The sequence below is a fragment of the Amphiura filiformis genome, chromosome 18 (assembly GCF_039555335.1).
Source record: "Amphiura filiformis chromosome 18, Afil_fr2py, whole genome shotgun sequence".
NCBI classification, from domain to species: domain Eukaryota; kingdom Metazoa; phylum Echinodermata; class Ophiuroidea; order Amphilepidida; family Amphiuridae; genus Amphiura; species Amphiura filiformis.
Genome location: NC_092645.1, coordinates 50,168,611 through 50,191,481, shown reverse-complemented (window position 1 = coordinate 50,191,481; position 22,871 = coordinate 50,168,611). Strand labels below are relative to the sequence as shown.

The window sequence follows — 22,871 nt, the reverse complement described above, 5'->3', positions numbered from 1 at the left end:
CCAGATCTGGCCTGTGGACAAATGGTGCTTGTACCTTGAGCATATTTGAAATGTATAGTAAGCACAGCAAGTGTATTTGGCCCTCAAATACACATCTCTGAAATGTATTTGTCCCTCAGAGGCCCGCAAGCAAATATAAATATATTAAATATAAATGAGACCCCCTGCACAATAATAGGTACGGTATGTAGTAACCCAGGATTTGTTCTTTATGTTCACAATAATGTACATGTATCTATTAATTTTGAGGCTCAAAACTGCACAATGACAACTTGCATTCAGAATTTCGTTCCTGTCCTCTTTATTACAGGGAGCCGGATGAAGCGCCACCACTACCCCCAAAGAAACTAAGTGGCACCCCTGGTTTAGGAGGCAACAGCAGCCCTGGGATAGGAGGCAGCACGCCAAGTATGACCAGCAGCAGTACGCCCAGTTCAAACCGTACTTCGGTTTATGACAATGAAGACCCGATCATGTTAACTCCAGGCGGCAATGACTATTATTTATTAGACAGATCGATTTCGGGTAGTTCCATGTCGGTAAAAAGCCACCAATCGGATTTGAGCAGTGGGTCCGCACCTAGCAGACCCGAATCCATGTACAGTAGTCAATTTTCAAGTATGCTCGGAGACGAACTCGATTCGGGTATCAACGTTAACCCCGATGCATCGTCACGATTATCCATGCATTCTGTAACTAGCACATCTTCATCGGAACATCCGGACAAATTATCAAACGATGAAGGTAGCGCTTTTAGCGATGGCGCTGCACCAGAACTTCCTGTGAAGAATCGACCTAGAGTCGAACGTAAGCTTTCTCAATACGATAACTTGTCGCCGGACGAAGCACCCGAAGTGGTGAAGAGGTGCGAGAATTTACAAGAGGAAGAAAAGGAAGCGTTTTTTAAGAGACAATTTTTCCAATGTGCGACGTCGGCCCAAGGTGCAATTATTACGACTGAAGAGGGAACGCAGTTGCAGGTGTCGCACGAGATGATGAAGAGAATAAGTCGAGAAATTACGGGGATAACACCAACTGACGATGAGCCACCGCCTCTTCCACCGAAAGGGAAACACAGTAAGTATGTTTTTGGTGTAGGGGTGGGTGTGTGTTACTATGATGGTGGGGCTGATGACTCATATTAATCGTATATGGTGGTGTGGGCCTGTGGGTGCTTTGGTGGGAGGAGTAGAGTGGTATTAGTAGTTATAGTTTCATATTGGTCTTTGGAAGAGAGAGAGGGAGGGAAGGACGGGAGGGAGGAAGGAAGGGAAAGAGGACTCTTTGGTATTTTATCAAATAAAGTGGCCCCAAAAGTGAGAAAAATTGACAAAAGGTCGGTGTATCCAAACAAATCCCAACTCTAATCCTAACCCTAATCCTACCCTAACCCTAAATCCTAACCCTAACTCTAATCCTATTAGTATTTCGTGCTCTCTTACACTAAGGATAAACCCTTTAAAGGTCCATGTTTTGGTGATAAGGTATTCCAAATGTTTAGGGGGTTTAGGCTTACTTTTTACAAAAAATATGTACAAGCACACTATCATTCAAATAAGATTCACTTTTTGGAAGTCCGCACCCTCCCTCCTAAATAAATCCTGGGTAAGGAGCCTGAGTTAGACATGTCCACATTGCTTATTATAGAGGGCGACATTCAATCCAAAAAGTTGTGTCCACAGTAGCTCACAGTCAATGGCTTAACTGTGTAATCCCCATAGGGAAATACAAAAATTTGAAATTTGGACACCAGAAACTCGACGACGCAGTTTAAAAAGTGCTGGTACTTTATCCTTGATACAGAAGTCAGCATGCAGTGAAAGTTAGATTTCATAAAATAAAATCGCCTTTGTGTAAAATGGATCATCGTGGTAAAAAATGGTGCATTAAATGCTTTTTTGTACAGTAAGTCAGTGTAAGATATTGTCAATGATGGGCGCAGAAAAGTGCAGATATTTGCCCATAACTTCGCTAATTTTTGACCTACAGACATGGTTGACCCCTCATTTTTTAAGTTAAATAATCACCTTTTTAAACAAAATAATTTCAATGTGAAATATCCTACTTGAAAATTTTGTGAACATGCCTACCTGAGTATTCCTGATATTTGTTGTTGAAAGTAAAACAATACTGAAATTTCATAATTATAAATCAACTTCAATTTATTCTCCGTTTTGTATTTTGTGCTCTTCCACCAGTAAACGCATACTTAGATCTTCTCGGTGGCTACACAGAAGACCAGTTTCGTATGACATATTACCAGGCCAGCTGTAACGGGTACCAGGGTTTTAGCGAGCATCATGACAGTATGGGGGAGTACATCCAAAGACGAGAACAGTTTTTCCAAGAGACGTCGGAAACGTATCTCCTGCGGCAACATCATCACACGCGGATGTCGCGATTAAGGCGGCATGCTTCGGACGGGCACTACTCTGACGACAGTCACTCGGACTCAAATAGCGATAGCTTGGAAACACCGCCATCATTGCCAGGGAAACGAAAAGAAGGAACAATGCAAACACCGGTGAGAATAATGTGAAGAATGCGCTATTCCAGTTGAAATCCTTACACCCTCTCTAAAAGACATGACCTTAATCTTCCACACAGGGCATATGAATTTCAAATGGGGTTACCTGAATGGGTGATTCCATTTGAAATCTACACCCCTGTGGGAGAGATTAAGGGCATATGTTCCACAGGGGGTGTATGGATTTTAAATGGAACAGCCTGATATAATTTGCAGATCACTGCAGACTACATTTTGCACTTTTCCACTTTTCATGCATATTTACAATGGGTACAATAACTGTAAAAGTGGAAATTTTCATGCATTTATTTTCACGCTACAAACTGCTACCGCGAAAATAACAACACACAAATTTATTCCTTTTGTGTACAGATCAAGTAAGGAAATTTAGAATCGCAATCAAATTTTAAAAACAAGGGAAACAGTTCTAAATTGGCAAAGTGCGAAAAATTAATCATGCGAAAATTTCCACTTTTACAGCAATTTATGCAAACTCGTCGGCTGTATTCCATTGTGGGCGGCGTATAGTGATTTTTGGTCATTTTTTTTAAAATTGGCACAAATGTTTTTAATGATGTTCTCTTTCATTTTTTCTAAGTCTCATCAGTCATAATTAGCTAATTAATTAGTAATTAATTAATTAAATGCAGCGTATAGTTACAAAGTGACATTTTTGTATTCCATAGTGGCGTATCGACCATACGCCACTTTTTATCACATTTTATATATCGGCAAAATGAAAAACATCGTATGTCATAGTGGCGTACACGTATCGGACCTATACGCCACTATGGAATACGAACGACGAAAAGTAACGCCATAGGGATTACACGGCGGCCGAGGTGGCGTAAGGTTAACGTTAGGTTAGGGTATTGCGTTTTGTTTTTTTCCATAGTGACGTATAGTTTTGTGCTTTTTATGCCAGCAATAGTATGTATTTATTTCTTTTGAAAAATATATAACAATAAAATCTATTTAGTTTACTACAGAAATTTCACATCATTTTCAAAATATAATGAATGTCTGATTTACACAACTCGATTTTAAATTGGCATTTCTTCAAACCCGATTTTCTCAAAAAGTTGTTTATTCGCGGCGCCCCACTATACGCCACTATGGAATACAGACGACGAACTGACAAATATCAGACAACTTTAAATGACTACATCTGTAACTTATTGACGGCAGAGGGCGACATTGTCAAAAATTTACAGTGGAAAAAATGTTTTGGTCTCGGTTGTTACCCAGCAAACTCAAAAACGTTTATTCAAAACATTTTATTAAATATTTAAATGTCGGGTTATATCTCCCACACAGGGGTGTAGATTTCAAATGGATTTCATCTGGTATAGACCACTTGACATCACTGTTTATCAACAAAGGCGAGGGACTCGTCTATCGATGTGCTCGAACGAGCCGCTACACTGATCAATGGCTTTCCTGTACTATATGAAATGTGGCGGGCGATTTAAAATGCACGTGCCCTTAGCAGACTACGCACACTGCAGGGCAAAGAACAATTGAAATTGCCATAATTCAGCAAGCATACTGCCGGGCAATGACGCTAGATGCCAAGTGGTCTATAGCCCAATACGGTACTTTTTATTTGCACATGCATGTTATAAAACTTGATGCAGCTCCCAGAGTATCAACCTTTTATGTAACAGTGAAAACCATGCAAAATTTCTAATGGTGTCAACAGCAGCAGCAACATTATATGTTGTCACAGTTCAGATGCAATTCAATGGCTGCCGCATGTATATTGATATAAAATTGGATCGATTGAGCCCATATAAATTAGTCGAGCTATGAGTTTTAAAATATTGGACGAGACTTGAATTAGATACATATACAATAAATTATAAAATAACACTCAAAAGAAGATACATATATACAATAAATTATAAGATAACACTCAATGTTAATAGACTGTATACACAAGGGAGCATATTGGATACAATGTCATAGCTCTACATATGTTTTATCCATCAAGCTGGGGCAATTAATCTTTATTTGTTTTTTATTTCATAATAATTTGACTTCGATGCAGTTGAATAAGTGGTATATTGATCGATCAGGTGATATTAGATGATTGCATATCAATATTGCAGATGGCGATAAAAGGGGGTCAATTACAGATTGTATTTGTGGCTTGTATTTTGTTTGTTTGTGTTTTTAGTTTGTTATTGGTTTGTGTGTTTGGGATAGATAGGCCTGTAAATAGAAAATGGCATAACAAATGAGATGGAGATGTTGCCATGGGTAGCACTCAGGTGGGGTTGGAATCAATTTTGGTGTTTCTCCCATTTTCTACTTTGGAGGAATTTTTGTTTGTCATGTTTTGGTCTATGTTGATTGTTAAGTTTGTTTATGTTTGTTTGTTACTTGCATAAGAAGTAGGGCTGTTGTCAACAATGCAATTTTCCTGATTGTCAACAAGCATGGGTCAATTGTCAACAAAAACTTATCATTAAAAAAATTAGAGAAAAGCTTCAGATATGCTTAACATCACCATTATTGGCCATGAAATAACTGCATCAGTCTTCCATTTCATTTGCAAGTGGTGCAGATTATCTTTCCATTATCAATTCCAATAAACTGACGATGCGTATTTGCATATGGAGTAATATTTGGATAAAAAAACAACACATAATATGGTCTCTGAACTCAATATTTTGACTTTATTGGTGTATTGCTTTGTCGAATCTTGAAATTTAATGATTGGTCGACAATGTAAATTCTACTCGACAACAGCCCTAATAAGAAGTGTATTAAATATATCTTATGATGTTTATGTAAATCTGAAGAGTTGCGTTACAAGGAGCCAAGTTCAGATTTTGTTTGGATTACTAGTATGTGTATATGATTGTGTCATAAGACCTTGTTTACATGATTTATAGTTATACAATTGTACCCATGAACTTGAGATGTGTGGAAAACATGTTAGATAACACAACATGTTGGGTAAGATGTCCTTAAAAATACGATGACATACAATCATCCTATAAATCATAACAGTATGTAAACGTAAGTTTTATAATAGTTATTGTTTACATACATATTAGGCTATCCTGTTTAAAATCCACTTTCCCCCTGTGGAAGATTTTGAAAATATCTTCTACAGGGGGAGTATGAATGTTAAATTGAATGAGCACATTATGCAGCTCTGTTTGAAACTTGCCTTCCACAGAGGGAAGATTCAAGTTGAATCCTTCAGAGGGTGTATGAAATTCAAATGGAATTGCCTAATGTGTTTATTCCATTTGAAATTCATACTCCCCCAAAATCTTCCACAGGGGGAATGTGGACTTTAAAATAAGCCCATTTGAAGTTGCTTTTTAGCAGTCTATTTTGTGCTTGTAACTTTGTTCCAATTTTGAGAATGAATTCAAAACAATTTATATATTGGTTTTCTTTTAACATAATTATGTGTTTTTGTATGATTTCAGGATTTACATAGGTTAAGATTGCACACAAACCCAGAGAAGCCGTCACATCCCATGCATGACGTGAAACGAAAATGTGAAAGTATGGTAGAAAGTAGTCATCATAATAATCATGTGTAAGTAAATAATCCAAATTCTTAAACACTTGGTTCTTACCCGTGTGATATGACACAATATCACACGGATCAGAGCGTGTGCATCAACATTTGAACCAATTGAATACATGAATACAAAAGCCACCTAAGTCCATGGGAAGTGATTTTGAGAGAAAAACCTGTGTATCATTTTAATTCCTTCAGTTAGATTTACCTGGTCAATATGGTAAGTTTTACGTGCAAATGAGTGGATTAACCTGTATTAGGTACTGACGATTAGCATTTCAGGGACTTCGTGGGGTTCATTTTAAATTTTGGACTTAGGTGGTTGTTTGAATCATATACAAAGACAACAATGTTAGAATGAGATTACCACTAGTAAGATAATACAAAATAAAGCGCTTTACAGGTATGTATAATGTTGATAAGCATTCTGCCATGTAATATAAACCACACACTTTCCTTTATTAAACCCATTTTTTTTCAAAAGTCACTCTCTAGCAATGAATGTGTTACAAGTGGACTTTTATACATACTGGATTTTAATCAATGTGTTACAAGACTCAAATCATGGAATTGGGTGATTCTTTCATACATGCTATTTTTCACATGCTCAATAGACACAGAGGATGAATTTGAGTTGTTCTTTCATACATATGAGAGGCCTATGTAAAGGAACACTTTCCCATGCTTAACTCAATTTGGTTTAAGTATGGACTTAGGTGGTTTTTGTATTCATATATTCAATTGGAGGCGCATAGCAACATCGGGACTGATCGATTTTAAACCCTAGGTATTTCCTTGTAAAATAAACACCTTTATTCTCTAATTATATAAAACATCCAAACTATATTGAATCTATGATCTGGATTGGAGACTCATACCAACCCTGAGAAGTCATATTTATAAATCAAAATCAAGTCATATGTGAGATAGTCTGATCTAACCATGCCGAAGGCAACAGTTGTGAAATTTAGATGCACACAAAAATAAGGAGCAAAACAAAAAAGGAACACACATAAAGGGGTTGAGTGCAAGCCACCTTTTGCAAGATAAAAGAAGAAGATTTGTCCTCAAATTCATGGGCGTAGATGGGGGGGGGGATAAATCCCCCATATTTTGCCAGGGGATGGTCCATACAATCATCCCCCCCAATGTTGACGCCTGTATGTGGGTTTCTGACCAAATTAACCTCATATTTGACTATTTTAGCCCCCCAAAGTGCAATTTATTCCACTTTTGCACAATATTTCATTAGTTTAGCTTCAAAATGGCAAACATTTGCGCGCATATGTACCATAAACTTATTCTGTCGCCAAAAGGTGCTGGATCGCTATACTTCCAAGAATTTTTTCCAAACCCAATGTCAAAAAGAAATCTACGCCACTCCTCTAATTACACCAATTAGACATTTAGTAAATATCTTGCAAAATACGAAAATGCCAATTTCATATTGTCCCTTTGACGGAGCCACAACTAAAATCAAATTGAATAAATTAACGACTTCAAGTATAAAATAGTATGCATTTGTGAAATACCTAGCTCTTGTAGCTTGCATCTTTCCAGTATTTAAAAGTAGTATACCGCTCATTCTACAAAATCCGGTGCCAATCCACTTCAAAAAGACCTGCTTTTTGTGTTTTTTAAAAGTAAATGTATCACTACTTTCATATGTAAAAAATTGCCAACACCACTTGCATATTTTTCTTTCAGGAAGTCATGATGTTTTTTAACACTAAAACTCAATGTAATGTGAGCTACGTTACCGACTATAAAATGGGCTGGTTTTACTCAATCCAAGGTCATAAAAAGCAAATTAAAGATCACTTGAGTGAAATGTAAAACAAATTTCACCATTTCATAGAAGTTTTGAAGATGCTTAAATGAGTGTGTAACATAGCTCACAGTAACGTAGTTCACTGGTTTTTAATGTTTTTAATGTGATTTGCGAACGTTAGAACGTTATGTCGGTTAATTCTAATATAAATGAGGTTCGACCACTGGTAGCTTTCACATATTATTAGGAAGTACATGTAATACAAGTGCATACTATAGAATCCTGGTAACGTAGCTCACCAATCTTAACATGGTCGGTCGAAATTTCAATGTTTACAACATTTCTATGCCAAAAATGCTACAGCATCACGATTTTTACAGTGATTTTTAAAAACCTATGAGTGTTTCCTTTCAAAAACCGCAAATTACATTGATACCTCTGTTTTACTTCTTTCCAATAACGTGTGTTAAAAAGGGGTAACGTAGCTCACAGCGTTTTGGTGGAAAGTGCAATTTATTTTAGAATTACACAAAGACATTTTAATCACTAAAAAATAATGTTGATAAACAATATGATGGTGCGTTATCTAATTAAAAAACAACAAATATGTAAAGAAATCGCATTTATTCAAAGAAAAAATTCAGGGTTAGATGTGACACTTGAGCTGTGGAAACGCATTTTTAGCGATTTTTGAGCCTTTGCAAGGGTTAATCAGGCTGAAGAAAGCATTTAAAGTATGGAAAACTATATATGTCCGTGTAGATCTCGTTGAGTTCTACCAGAAAAACAACATATTTGATGCCCTAAATGCTCGACAAAGTTTTTGTGGACCAAAGAATGGAAAAAAAGCTATTGGCACCGGATTTTGTAGAATGAGCGATACAGAATAAATGGCTTTGATCTTATGTTTTGATATTAATCTGTAACATCTTGCTTATAATATTATTTGATTGCAACAGAAATACTCCCGAGTCCTCACCAGTACACTTACCTAGCCACACATCAACAAAAGAATCTGAAAGTACTGAAGAAGAAGAAGAATCTAGTGAGCCATCAACGCTACAACTACTCGACACTACTCACCTATTATTATACAGTACAGAAGTAAGTTCCTTACCCAGAGGAGGCTTAAAGGCACTCCTACAATGCACTATGATTGGGAAATTTGATCAATATAACCTAATTTTAAAGGCAAAGTCCCCATTGCCACACACACAAAATGGTAATTTTAAAACTGCAGCCAACGAGCTAATAGTTGAGACTTAGGACTGATATTTGATTTTCTTACAGGAAACATTCATATTGTCCCACTGCATTAATTTTATTCCTAAGTCTCGATGTTTTGAATGTTAAATAATAGGATGAAAACACTAGATATTTGCACACAATCCCAATGCAAGGTATGATTAACTATACCACATGTGTACAAAAGCCAGACATACAAGGTCAGAAACCCCATTGGGTTGTGGGAATGTCTTTAAACATCCTCTGTTCCTTACCTATAAGCAGGGTCGGATTTACCATTGGGTCAGATTGGCCTGGGCCCAGGGCCCCCACATTGACCTGTGCTTCTTCCTTTTCAGGCTGAAAAACATCATGTTTTGGGCCAAAATTGTGCATGCTTTGCGTGCACATTCCCTTTGTATAGCAAAATTCACCTTCATTTTGGGCCAAGATAGTCTGAAATTGAAATTGTTTTGGCACTTTTGGTCCCATGCATGTGAAGTGTCAGAGCTATTCGAAAAGAGAAGGGGACCATCCCCGGTTCTGATAATACTCGAACTTAAACTTTATATAATCAGTGATGAATATCCCATTTGATCAGTTAATTTCATGTCAACATCAGATTTAGATAGGTCTGTCAGTATTTTTCTGAAACTTTGTTTGAAAATTCCGAAAGTTAATAAATATGGCTGTCATTTAAGATGGGTTGTAGCAAAATTCTAATTTGACACTCTTGATCCTAAATTCTAGTAGTATGCATCAGAAAAATACACTGATCATTGGGTATTAAAAATAAAATAAGGAAGATTTCCAGGAAAGGCACAAGCTATTATTGTCTGAATTTGTAAAATGTGTGATTTTGTATCAATAATCCAGATCTGTTCTGATTTGGTTTGATATTTAGAGTCTGTTATTTAATATTTCTCCGTATGTTTTGTTCTTTTCACAGGAGGAAGGCAATCCCATCAAGGGTGGTCCTGTAGAAGCACTCATAGTTTATGCATGTGATGCAGATAGGAAAGGTAGGTGTAAAAAAGGCTTTTGATGCTGTTGACCACATGTGATCTGCTACCACGAAAGGAGCGTAAAGTTGCAAGTTGTTAATTTCTAGTCATCCTGGCTGCTGAGTTGATGTTCTTTGTTTCCCACGCACCTGTACAAGCCAGTAGTATGTCCTTTGTGATTGAATGGCCGGTCCTTTGTGTCTGCATTTACAAAATAGACATTTATTTGTACTGAAACCAAAACATGTTTAATAAGTTTTAAAAACTTTTCTGCAATAGTATACGGTAAAAACTTGATAGTTAGCATATGTGCTTACTATCGGGTGCTTTTAAACATGCAAGTATGAAGAGCCCCATCCACAAAAATGTAAAGGGGTTTGAGCAAATCATCAATACACATAGTTATATACAAACAAGTAAACCTGCAAATGTGTGTCTCATCCCCATTAGCTCAGTTGGTAAAGCGCCAGGCTTTGGTACAATTTCATGTTTTCAAAAGTGCTCGATAGTAAGCACATAATTATGCTAACTTGGTAATTTGTGTAATTTTCACCTATTTTTTCTTTCAGATTTGGTGTATTATGAAGCCTTCCTGTCCACCTACAGAATGTTTATTAGTCCTAATGAGTTACTCAGCAAACTGTTGAATAGATACAAGAGATTCAGGCATAAACCGGACATGAAATGCAAAAGGGCAAACCGCAATGCATTCTTTCTGTTGCTAAGGGTTGCAGGGGAATTACTGTAAGTAACATTGTTTGTGGTTGCTTAACTTAATGCGGGTGTTGACTTCATAAGTTTCAATTTTTTTCATTCGAAAATTTAAGAATTGTACATTTTCATGACCATATTTGGAATCAGCATGAAAAATGCATTAAAATGAGTACAAACAAGCCTACAATCAAGTGCAAATTTGCTGGGACACTTTCATAGTTCAATGACCCTCCCCGCACTTCTTATTCAATGTTGTATACCAAACGCCTCATTTTTTAAATGGCCTATATTTTTGCTCCAACATTGGTTGGTGGGGAGGAGGGGATTCAAATAGGTTGAAAACTATACAAATAAAATATCACATGGTGAACTTCATATGACCGGTTTTATTGAACAGAGGGCGCGAAATATGAACAAGTGTCCCAGGGAAATTTGGACTTGATTGTAGTATTGGTTCAGTGGTTCTTGAGATACCGCTTGATAGTTTGAGAAAATATCTCAAAACTTGGAACTTTTTATGTTGAAGCCTGTGGCTTGTACGCAGAGCATTAATTAGCAGTCAAGTTAGTGCAGTTGATATGGTATCAGTCATCAGTGTGGGAGGTCCTGAGTTCGAGCTCTGGGGTGGTTGGAAAAAATAATTGCGCCAACTTGAAATTTCCTTGAAGATCTTGTGTCATATACTGGGGTACCCAAAAAGGTGGCTTTGTTACATTTTGATGTGCAGCTTGGATTTCAAAACACTGTCTCTTGAGTATTCCTTCACTTAGAAGATTCAATTAGGTCTTAAATTGAGGCTAATTTATTCTAGATTACTCATGTTTTTATCCTGTTTTAAAATATATTTTATTTATTTTCTTATGACGTTTGGCATGAAATGTGCCAAGGGTGGCTGAGGATTAGGGGGAGGGATTCATAACGTAAATTTGATTTAAAACCACCATTAAAAATTTGAATCTAGTAAAAAAATGTGTAAATGGACTCCCAGACATCTGAACCAAGTAAATAAATACAAAAGTTCATTAAAAGACCAATACTTGCTCAGAATGATTGTAAATGTCGAAAAAAAGAGGTGGGGTTACATCCTCCCTACGTTGTGATTGTTTTTGCCGGCACTCGCTCATTTTTTAACCGATTTTCATAAGAAAGGTGTCAAAATGCTCAGGAGGATAAACCACTTCAAATGAGATGTGTAGGTAAAATATTTGATCCATTTAATTTTTTTACTATGTAACACAAAGGTTCCCCAGGTTGTGACACAAGACCTTAACAAGGAACAAGCTGCCTAATTTTCGCGTTTTATACCCGTACGTTTACTTGAGGAGACTGCGCCTAGGAGACTGCGCCTATATTGAGCTGCATCCCTGAATTTTGTATAATGATTTATAAAGTGTGGGTCACAGTGGCCATCGAAGGTGTGCAGAGGACAGTGGGTTAGCGCCATGCACTATGAATCCCCCAATTTTTTTGTTTTTGTTTTCAAGCTTACAAGATTTGCAACATGAATTTGCACTTATCAAGAATTCATAATTTTGCTCCTGAAAATGTTTTTAATTTTTATGATTTTGCATCATAAATAATGTAAACCAATAAACCAATGGAAACAATATTCCTAAACTTTTTAATCCCCGCAGAGGCCAAGTAGAAGACGACATCTTGAAGATGTTGATGGACCTGGTATTCCAGCTGCTCTGCGATGGTGAACTGATGTTAGCAAAGATCCTGAGGGACAAAGTCTTGACGAAGATAGAAGACAACAAGAAGGCTGCTTTGAAGGCAAAGGTATCACTACCAGCCATGGGTGTGTCCACTGTGTAAGTAAATGTTATCAATCAAATATTTTTCCCAATTTTATTTGCCCTAAAAGTTGGGCTGTAGAGTTGGGTAGCCATGTGTTCACTGGGCATCTGGATATCTCTGTTAAATTGCTGGCAGATGAAAACTCCCTTCATCAATTTTGAGACTGCTGCTCGTCATTCAGATAATATGCAACTTCTTATAGCCCTCTACCAAACCAGGATCTTTGTCAATGATTTCAGCTTCCTTGGTTTATGAGATACAATAGCTTTTAATCAGAGTTCTTTTGATTTTATGAAAGTCCAGTCTAGTGATGGGGGCGCAAACTCTCTGATAACCACAGGTTAAATATTTAGTGACCATTGCCAGCAGGCACAACTAGAACAGCTCAGAGATGGAAGGTCATGGTTTTCCCATTTTGTTTTTAACATGACAACTTTATTGAGGATTCAAAATAAAAAAAAGTCTCAGAATCTGAGCTAGAGATACAGAAGTATATTTTAATAATACAGCGAAAGGCGCATAGGCAGCAAAGCCATCTCTCTTATTATGTACCAGCATTTTTTATCTTTGATTAATATTTTCATTTTAACAGGAGGACAACTCTATGGGAGTTTGGTAGTCAACAACTTGCAGAGCAAATGACTATACAGGATTCAGAACTATTCCAAAAGATCGAGGTAACTAGACAATTACTGTGTCCATTAAATAGTGTCCTGTCCCCTTTTTTAACACTCCCTCTATATGATCTAATTAAAAGCCCTATTTTAGTGTACTTTTAGCATGAACTAGTTGTTCATTTCATTCGGCTGCGAAGCAGGCGACTACAAATTAGTTTCTCCATGTACTACGATCTGAAGCCAAAGTGGCAATGGCATCTGGCAGTAGAAAGTTGTCGAAATCCCCAACAGTTTTTGCACATAAGACAAGTAGGATGTTCTTTGCCTTCCAGGTCTTCTTTTACCATGTAATGGGGTGTAGAGAGCATATCTTCTGCATGGGTCCTCTTCCTGCATCCTCAGGATATGTCCCAGGAATCATAGTTGTCGTGATCTGACAGAGTTGATAAGAGGCACAGTGTTGGTGATGGTATATATCCTTTCATTACTAACATGGTCGGTGCGCTTGATGTTCAGCATTATCCTGTAACATGATGTACCAAAAGCGTTGATCTTATTTTCCATATCAGTAGATATCACCCAGGACTCACAGCCATAGAGCAATACTGTAACACAAGTGGTGTTAAACAGCTTGACTTTTGTTGCAACAGTGATTGTTGGACTTCTCCACAGATGCTCCAGTTTCCAAAATGCATACCAAGCAAACGCCTTCCGTCGGGAGAGGTCACTGGTGCTAGAGCCCATCATGGAACCAAGATATTTAGAACTAGTTGTATCGAAGCAAAATTATCTCGGCATAGGGATTCAACAGTTGTGATGTTTGTTCTACAGTTCTTATATCTATTTTTAACTACAACATTGTCTTGCATGAAAATTTAGTTTCAAAATATGATTCATTATTATGTAACCCCTTCAGGTGATTAATTACTTCAGGAAAATGATGAAGATGCTAGTTAGGTGAAATACCGTATATAGGGTGGGTTAGGCCAAAAAAAAAAAAAAGGTTTGTCTCAAAGCTCACGAGATGGTTTAAAAACAAATGCGAAATGCGATTTTTTTTTTTTTTTTTTTTTTTATTCCCTACTTTTTTTCATGGTATTTTGAGAAAAAGTCTGATTTTCACGATTTTTCTGGAATTTTTTTTTTTTTTTAAATAAAAAATTTACGCATTTCAAATCATGGGAGTTTACAAACGCGCGCGCAAGCTTTGAGACGAACCTTTTTTGGGGGGGGGCCTTAGTGTGGTGGTCTTCTCACTTGCTTCTCACCACTGTGGCCGGGTTCAATTCCCATGGTGCCACATGTGAGTTTGGTTGCCGATCCATGCTCGCCCTCGCAGGTTTTTCTCCAAGTGCTCCGGTTTCCTCCTGCATCTAAAATCGGACCTCTTCCCATATCCCTGTCCCGTCATATCCGGATGGCATCCCTTAAATTTAGTAGGCCTCTGAGCACTATTGGGCTCAGCCTGGTTTCGGCTGAATGTTATAAATAAAAAAATAAGATAAAAAATAAAATATTATAAGTTGCTTGGATTCAATTGTGCACCTATGTAAACACACCTTTATTCATTCTATTTCATCCACAGATTGCAGAAGTCTTACTGTGGGCAAAAGAACAATCTGAAGAGCTTAGTCCAAATCTCACAATTTTTACAGAACATTTCAACAAAATGTCCTTCTGGTAAGTTGCATGTTCTTCTTCTTCTTTGTGTCCTGAATGATGGTTCAATTGACAAAATATTTGATTTGGATCTTGACTTTTAAAAATCCAATGTATATTTTAGAAACTATGGTCAAAAGTAGCACAATCATATTTTTTTTTTTTATTTATATGTGACATGATCAAGGGGAATGAGTCAAATGTCGGCCCTGGTCGAAAATGAGTTTTACACATGTTTCTAAAGAGGACATTTAGGGCTTTTAGAAACAGAAAACCCCATGTTGATACGACTTTTTGAAGTTACGTCAATTTATCAATCGCTGAAAACAATATAAAACAAAAGAATTTGAACACTTTCTTTGCCAATATCTCAAAATCAATATTAGCGACATCCGACTCATTTCCCTTGATCGTGTCACATATTTGCCTATGTCTCAAATCAAGGAAAATGGATTGATCAGTTTTTGCATCTTCACATGGAGTTTTCAGTTGTGTGATTTTTACATACCCGGCGGGTTTTTCCTGGTTGAAGGTGTACGGGGATGTGCCACGGTTTTGGGGCACCTTTTCAGTGATTTTGGTATATTGATGGGTGGGTTTTCAGTGCCCCAAAAAGCATCCAATTAGGGCAAATTTGGGTGATTTTCTGTGAAAAATTGGTATACTGATGGGTGGCAAAAACAGCAAAAAGTAGATATAGAAAAAGTAGGCATCCAAAATGGCACATCCCTGTACAAAATCCACCCACCCGTCACATTTGCTTAATTTCTTTGCCTGTATGCATTGATACAATGTATTGCTTCCAAAATTGTGGGGAGCAAAATACAAATTGTTGCATTTTGTATAATAGGCTGATAAATAGAACTGATAAAAGCAGAGTATGAGTTCGTGGTGGCAGATGTTGCTCATGATGTTTGCTTGCATTTAATTTCATTACAAGTGTGTGCGTTTGTTTTGTTTCAGGGTGAGGTCGATGATCTTACAAGAACAAAGACCTGACATGAGGGAGAAGATAGTCACTAAATTCATCAAAGTCATGAGGGTAAGAAGACATATTAACTATCCATCCATAACTTAATCAAACTTTTGGTAATATAAATTTGGATTATCTAACTGAAACAATGCAATTTTCAAGTTTACAATATGTGACACGATCTGGTCCATGGGGGCCAAAGGCGGCAAATTTGAAACTGCGATAAAGGAAAAAATATGGAGTAAAAAACAATAAAATACATAAGAAAATAGACATCAAAAAACTTAACTTTAGAATCAAGTATGCTAGACCTTTTTTCAGTAAATGATAGCCTATTGTATGTATAATGTAGTAATTTCAGTAACTCAATTTGTAAAAATGCCTCCTTTGGCCCCCATGGACCAGATTGTGCCACATATATCTGCATCTGAATGTGACTGCATAGAATGGTTATTATCACTTACTTATCAAAGATGTTTTGATTTATACAAATTTCAGCAACAAAAAACAATGACATAGTTGAGATATTAATTAGTAAATCCAGTTAATAAGATTTTGGAATTGAAAAAAATTCAAATATTTTCAGTTTTCACATCCAACCATAAAAAAGTATAAAAGATGTGACAGATTTTGGAATCTGAATTTTTTTTAAATAATTTGAGGCCACATTAATATTTTGTAAATTTAAACTGGATTTTGTTCATTTCATCCATTTTCAACTGGAATTTAACATAAAACTAGGAAATATTTCCAGCTGCAACTGGAAATTTAGATGGCAGTGAAATCTTCTGCAGAGGGTGTGAGGATTTTAAATGGAACAGCCAAGTATTTTGTCCTCAAATAAGTGTTTGACCATTACAGTAAATCAGAGAAAACTTTACTATACTTCTTGTCATTAACAGCATTTGAGGAAGTTAAACAATTTCAACTCGTACTTAGCCGTATTATCAGCACTAGACTCCGCCCCAATCAGAAGGTTAGAGTGGCAGGAAAAGACTGTGGAAGGTCTGAAGGAGTATTGTACACTTATAGACAGCTCGTCATCCTTCAGGACATACAGGGCAGCTCTGGCTGACGCTGACCCACCATGTATACCATATCTGTAAGTGAACATATTCAGTTATTTGTCGTATCCAGTAGAGTCATTCTTTTCTATATGTGATAACATCCCCTGTGAGAAGCGGTACACCTTTAATTAATCTGTGAGCTTCTGCCAATGTACCATTGGTGAACTCACTAGGCAAGGGAGTTCCTCATTAAATTTCTAACATCATTTAGGCTCACCCCTTCACAACAACCCAGTGATAACAGTATCAATTGGCTAATTTACGGATTTAAGGTGGTACTACACCCCCTGATAAATTTTGTAACTAATGAGGTACATTCTAGCGATTCCTCTTTTCTTATCATAAAAAGGAGGGCGTTTATTCAAGGTCAATTTTAGAACGATAATTCCCGTTAAAATCATTAGGTAAACTAAAAACACATGCTAAAATAACGAACTATGAACTAGAAGCACTGACTTCTGGCTCACTTCCGGGTTTCTGATCCAGATTTTCGCCAATTATTGACGCTATTATCGACCATGTGCGCAATTTGGTAAGCTTACTACACAAGATAGCATGGAAATATTGGCATTTTTGAAACATCTTGGTTGAAAAAAGTGGTGGGGGCGTTTATTTGAGGGGGGCGACTATTTGACGAAATACGGTAGTTAGGTTATCAGTTTTAACTTTTTAGGCTGAACATGTTTGCCATCTATGGTGGAATGAGGGGGGGGGGGGGGGCAAAGGACCATGCATACAATATTTTAAATCATTCAAAACAAACAAATAATACTAAAAAAAAAAAATAATATTAAAAAAATGAAAGTGTTTTGGGCAGGATGATCTCACAGCCTTACAGCATCCGGTGCTCCCGCAAAGCTTCTTCTTGAAGGAGTCCTTGTTGGGTGCTGTAGTCGTCTCGCTGGTAACTTGGTACAGTCAACAAATTGTCCTTAGGAAGAATGAAAACTTGTAAACTTCTTTTGTGGTGCTGATGTTCATTATCTAATTAAAGCATGCAAAATTCTATGAAAATGAAGTATTTAATAGGAAAGAATCTGGAATTATTTTCTCTGCTGTTCTACTTAAGGGTAAATCTTGGTGTAATGGATTTTACACCTTGTAACTAAGCTGTTTTGATGTTAATCTAAATTATGTTCAATATTTTGTTTGCTTGCAGTGGTCTTATTTTACAAGACATCACCTTTGTACATATCGGCAATCCAGATTTCATACCAGGCCTAGGAGATGACAAGGAATGCATCAACTTTGTTAAATGCTGGCAATATTTCAATATCCTAGACAGTATGAGGAGGTTTAAACAACAGTAAGTGCATCTTCATTATTGTATAGTTTGTTGTTTGTTCAAATGCGGACTAAGTATGCAAGTTGTGAACTTAAGGGTACACTCAGTATTGTTGGTCGAAGCAGACAAAAAACTTGATTTTCATTGTCTAAATCAATATATTATTGAAAAATAATACTTCGATGTTTTGCTAAAGTTCGTTCTACAAATCATATACTTTGAAAACTTGCTTGATTTATTGTTGTTAATGAGTTATGTATGTTTTACAAAAGTGTTATTGCTTCAGCCCTAACATAACTCCTCAAGAACCATAGGACCTGCAAAAGTATATTTATGATATTTGAATTCTTCTACACACTCGCTATGAAATGATCAATGCAATTTTTGCCAAAGTTCACTACCATTTGCAAGATGCTGTGAACTACCAATTCGCAACAGTTTTAAAAAGTTGCTAACCGTAATATTCACAGGGGTACTAGCAGAGGGTACATCTATTATGTCATGAAAAGGAATTTATATTTGTTAACATTAACTTAGATTATTTTCAAAAATCTGCCTGTAGCCTTTGGGACACCAGGTACCTGCTTGTCTGTGCGGGACTTGAACCCTGTAAATGAATCTGTAGCTAACTTTACAGTACCAATAGCCCTTACTTGCGAATCACATCATACTTCAGAAACTAATATTATTTCTTTTTGCTCTTTTTTATCCAGTCACTATGATACACTGAAGAAAGATCAAAGAGTGCTGGCATTCTTTGATGACTTCAACAACTTCATAGATGAGGAAGCTATGTGGCAACTCTCCAAGGAAATCAAACCCTCAGGGAGGGGTACAAGAGCTACGTGAGAAAAACAATTAGATTAGACTGCCAAGATTTTTATCTTGGGATTTATGGGAAATCAAGCTCTCGTTGAGGAACATAAGAGGTAATATAGTTTTCGGCAAGATTCTTCAGCGGACTTTCTATTTGACGCTGTTTATAGTGTAAACACAGAAGTGGGGCTCTGATTGGCTAATTGAATCACATCAGCACCTCATTCGCCGATCAAGCTGGGTAGCTATGTGTACCCTAGTTCTCTATACGTGATAATGCGGAAGAGCAGTCGGACCGCTGATGGAATATGTTGAATACTATAGCTATGATAGAGTACTGCAAGGATCACAACATCAAAGATTTCTAGGACTCATTCTGCCAAGATTTTTGTCTTGGTGTTTGAGAGGAAATCCAAGACCTTGTAGAGGAATATAAGAGGTACTAGCTACACACAGGATCATAACATCAAGGACTCTCTGTTGCAAGGGTCACAACAACAAGGACTCTCTGTTGCAAGGATCATAACATCATGGACTCTCTACTCTGTTACTTTCCAGGATTTGTTATTGATGCAGGTTTGGATAGCAACGTAACAACAGATAACATTGGTCAAGAAAACACAAAGCATTTTTCAGAAAATATTTAAATGTCTGGTTATAAAACATGTTGTTAAGAACATTCAAAACATTTTTGAACACTTGCTAGTTAAGTGTTGACAAAATATTTTGAACATTTTTGCCAAAAAGTATTTTACAGTTTTGACAACATTTTAAAAATGTTGTATTTTTTTCCTATAAATATGTTTCAAAAACATTTTCATGACCTTTATATAACCCAACATTTAAATGTTCTTATAAATTTTGACCAAACTGCTTCTTATCATGCTTTAAAAACATTTCTGTGTTTGAAGATCTATCAGGAACTGTGACCACTTTTTACTACAAAACAATGGCTAAAGCTCCATTCATACTATGCTGCACTTGCATTGCGTTGCGTTCCCGATATATCGACTACCCTTTGTCACAACTCATTCCATTTCTAGGTTATCATGTATTTAACTTTATTGCGATACCGCAATGCAGTATTTTTGCAATACGATGCAGGCAGTGCGGCAACGCAGCGTAAAGCAATTGCGGCGTAGTATGAACAGACCTTTAGGGGAAACAATTGGCAACTTGTGTGATTTTACACATCGTTTGGGCTGAAAACTTCCGCCGACCATGCAGCTGGTCTGATCAAAAGTAAACTGAACAAAGTTAAAGCATCTTATACTCATATTGAATTATTATACATGTGTGTCAAATTGTTAACTTTGGTCTATTTTCCATGTCTTAAATTACTTACTACATATTGACTATAATGTTCATGCATGTGCCGTGTCGGAAGCATGTATATTGATTATAACGGTAACATGTTTGTGTGCCAAGAATACAAATTATATATGCCTTGTGCCGCCAGCTAAGAACTCTCCGATTTCATTGATTGGTGTGAACAAAAAATTATCCATGGGCCCTGCTACATATTGTCGCTTGGCAGGAAAAACCTCCTATGTGCTTTTGGCCCCTGAACATGTTTTAAACAAAACTGCCAACAAGTTACATAGGAGGTTTTGCTTTAAACATGTTCAGGGGCCAAAGTGTGGTGCTTTGTCACCACCTTTGTTAATTGTACCGAGTGGACATTTTATATATAGGGCTATTCCAGTTGAAATCCATACATCCCCTATGGAAGACATGACCTTAATCTCCCACACAGGGGGTGTAGATTTCAAATGGAGCCACCCTTTCAGGTAATTTTATTTGAAATTCACACTCCCTGTGTTGGAGATTAAGGTCATGTCTTCCATAGGGTGTGTGATTTCAATTGTAATAGCCCTGTCAGTGCTTGTCCTCAAAGATGTCCTCTAACACATGTGGCACTTCCACAATGCATATCATGAGAACTATTTAAGGCAAAAAAAAAAAATGAAAAGAATGGTATGCACGCAGCTGCACGTTACGGAATGTGTGACTGGCTCACACTTATGATGTAAAAACCGAATAATATTTTGCCAATTATTAAGCCGAACAAACTTTAGTACGATATACAGGGTTCGAATTCGGCTGTATTGCATAGCAGTTTGCTCCTTATTTTGAAGTAACTGCTACCCAATTTTGCATTTGTATAGCACTTTTTATAATGCTTTAGTATATGGAAGTATCCTGATTAAGATGAATTAGCCAAAAACTGCTACCCAAAATTTTTTAACGAATTCGAACCCTGACGATATACAAGATCACTATGTGATTTGAATCCTAATACCTCTCTGTATGTATTGTACAGTACTTTAAGAGTGGGCATGAGATTAAGTACTTGGCAAGTATGTTTGGAATGTCTCATGAAAAATGCTGATGAGGTAGCAATGAAAAAACGTTTGATCAGAGAATATAGACAAAAAGCCATTGGACTATTCCAATTGAAATCCATACACCCCTGTGGAAGACATGCCCTTATCCCTAACCACACTAAAACTCACTAAATCTTATTTGGAAAACACTACGCATGCATACGTCCCACTTGATTTCATGACACAATTAGTCGTGTATACCTACGGAATCACTGGCCAGGCCAGCAAAACCCCTGTGGCTTCCGGTCGGTGATCTTTTGCTTGGCACGCCAGGGGTGCAAGGTTTGAATCCCAGGGTATCAAGCGACTTCATCTTCTCTCCTTTCTCGTTTCTTCTTTCCCTTCCAATAGCAAAGAAACCATGGGTTTGGTTAGGGTTAATCTTCCACACAGGGAATGTGAATTCAAAATGGTGTAACCTGAATGGGCGACTCCTCTTGAAATCTACAATTCCTGTGTATTTTGTGATTCCAGCATTCTCTTTTTATGGTATGTTTCAGTAGATATACTTGAAAAAAGCTTATTCTCAAATTTTCAGTTGAATCTGGTCTTGCATTTGCGAGTTGTGCATGATTATGTGTATTACAAAGACTCCATAGGCCCGGGTCCATAGGCCACTGTGTTATAATTTCTTTCTGTTAACAGAAATAAATTCATATTTAATGACATGTTTGCCGAGCGAAGGAATCTACAAGAAATGTTTTGCACTCAAACATTATGTACAACCAGAGGTAATAAAAACCTCATCATTCTTTTTTATTTAGAAAAGTGGGGGATGAGGCTGTGGATCACAAAATGCCTCGTTAAGGTCATGTCTTCCATAGGATATTTAATTTAAAAAAAACACATAATGATTGTGACAAATACCTTAGCCACTAAGATCCAAATTGTGACATTCATGAACACATAATTGTCATAATAAGTTGTAAGAATTAAAACAATGCTATAGTCTTTGATCAAGCAAAAGTACTATATTGATTAATGATTTGTTACTAAGAGTCAGTATCAGTAATAGACATTTCTAAAAGCATTTGTGCCAGTCACGCGAGGGCAGCATTGCGTTATAGTGAAACAGTATAGAGAGATATATTTTGAGTTGAAGTTAATCCTTACATATGTCTCACACCGACATCGCCTGGCTAATAATTACTTGGTACAGCAGTGATACTAAAATCAATACCGGGATCGATACACGTGAATGTGCTATGCGATTTTGATATTCAGACGAAAATCTTTGGATACCGGGATAGAAAATGATGAATATCTCCCGTAAATGATTTCGTCTAAAGAAGCCAGATGTGGTTCCTTGCACTTGAATATATCGTCGTCTGTATTCCATAGTGGCGTATAGTGGGGCGCCGCGAATAAACAACGAGAAAATCGGGTTTGAAGAAATGCCAATTTAAAATCGAGTTGTGTAAATCAGACATTCATTATATTTTGTAAATGATGTGAAATTTCTGTAGTAAACTAAATAGAT

At 36.9% G+C, this 22,871-nt stretch overlaps 1 protein-coding gene across 1 annotated transcript in view; it reads left to right on the top strand.

The window, feature by feature from the left end:
* LOC140138777 (rap guanine nucleotide exchange factor 1-like) overlaps positions 1-22,360 on the top strand; it is a 63,932-nt gene extending 41,572 nt beyond the window's left edge. Inside the window, 13 exon segments of the mRNA XM_072160545.1 lie at positions 311-1,077; positions 2,199-2,524; positions 5,977-6,089; positions 8,805-8,949; positions 10,019-10,091; positions 10,643-10,817; positions 12,422-12,601; positions 13,180-13,264; positions 14,790-14,884; positions 15,827-15,905; positions 16,739-16,938; positions 18,063-18,209; positions 18,902-22,360. Coding sequence (XP_072016646.1) covers positions 311-1,077; positions 2,199-2,524; positions 5,977-6,089; positions 8,805-8,949; positions 10,019-10,091; positions 10,643-10,817; positions 12,422-12,601; positions 13,180-13,264; positions 14,790-14,884; positions 15,827-15,905; positions 16,739-16,938; positions 18,063-18,209; positions 18,902-19,037 — 2,521 coding nt within the window. The 3' untranslated portion in view covers positions 19,038-22,360.
* Positions 22,361-22,871: the final 511 nt, after the last annotated feature.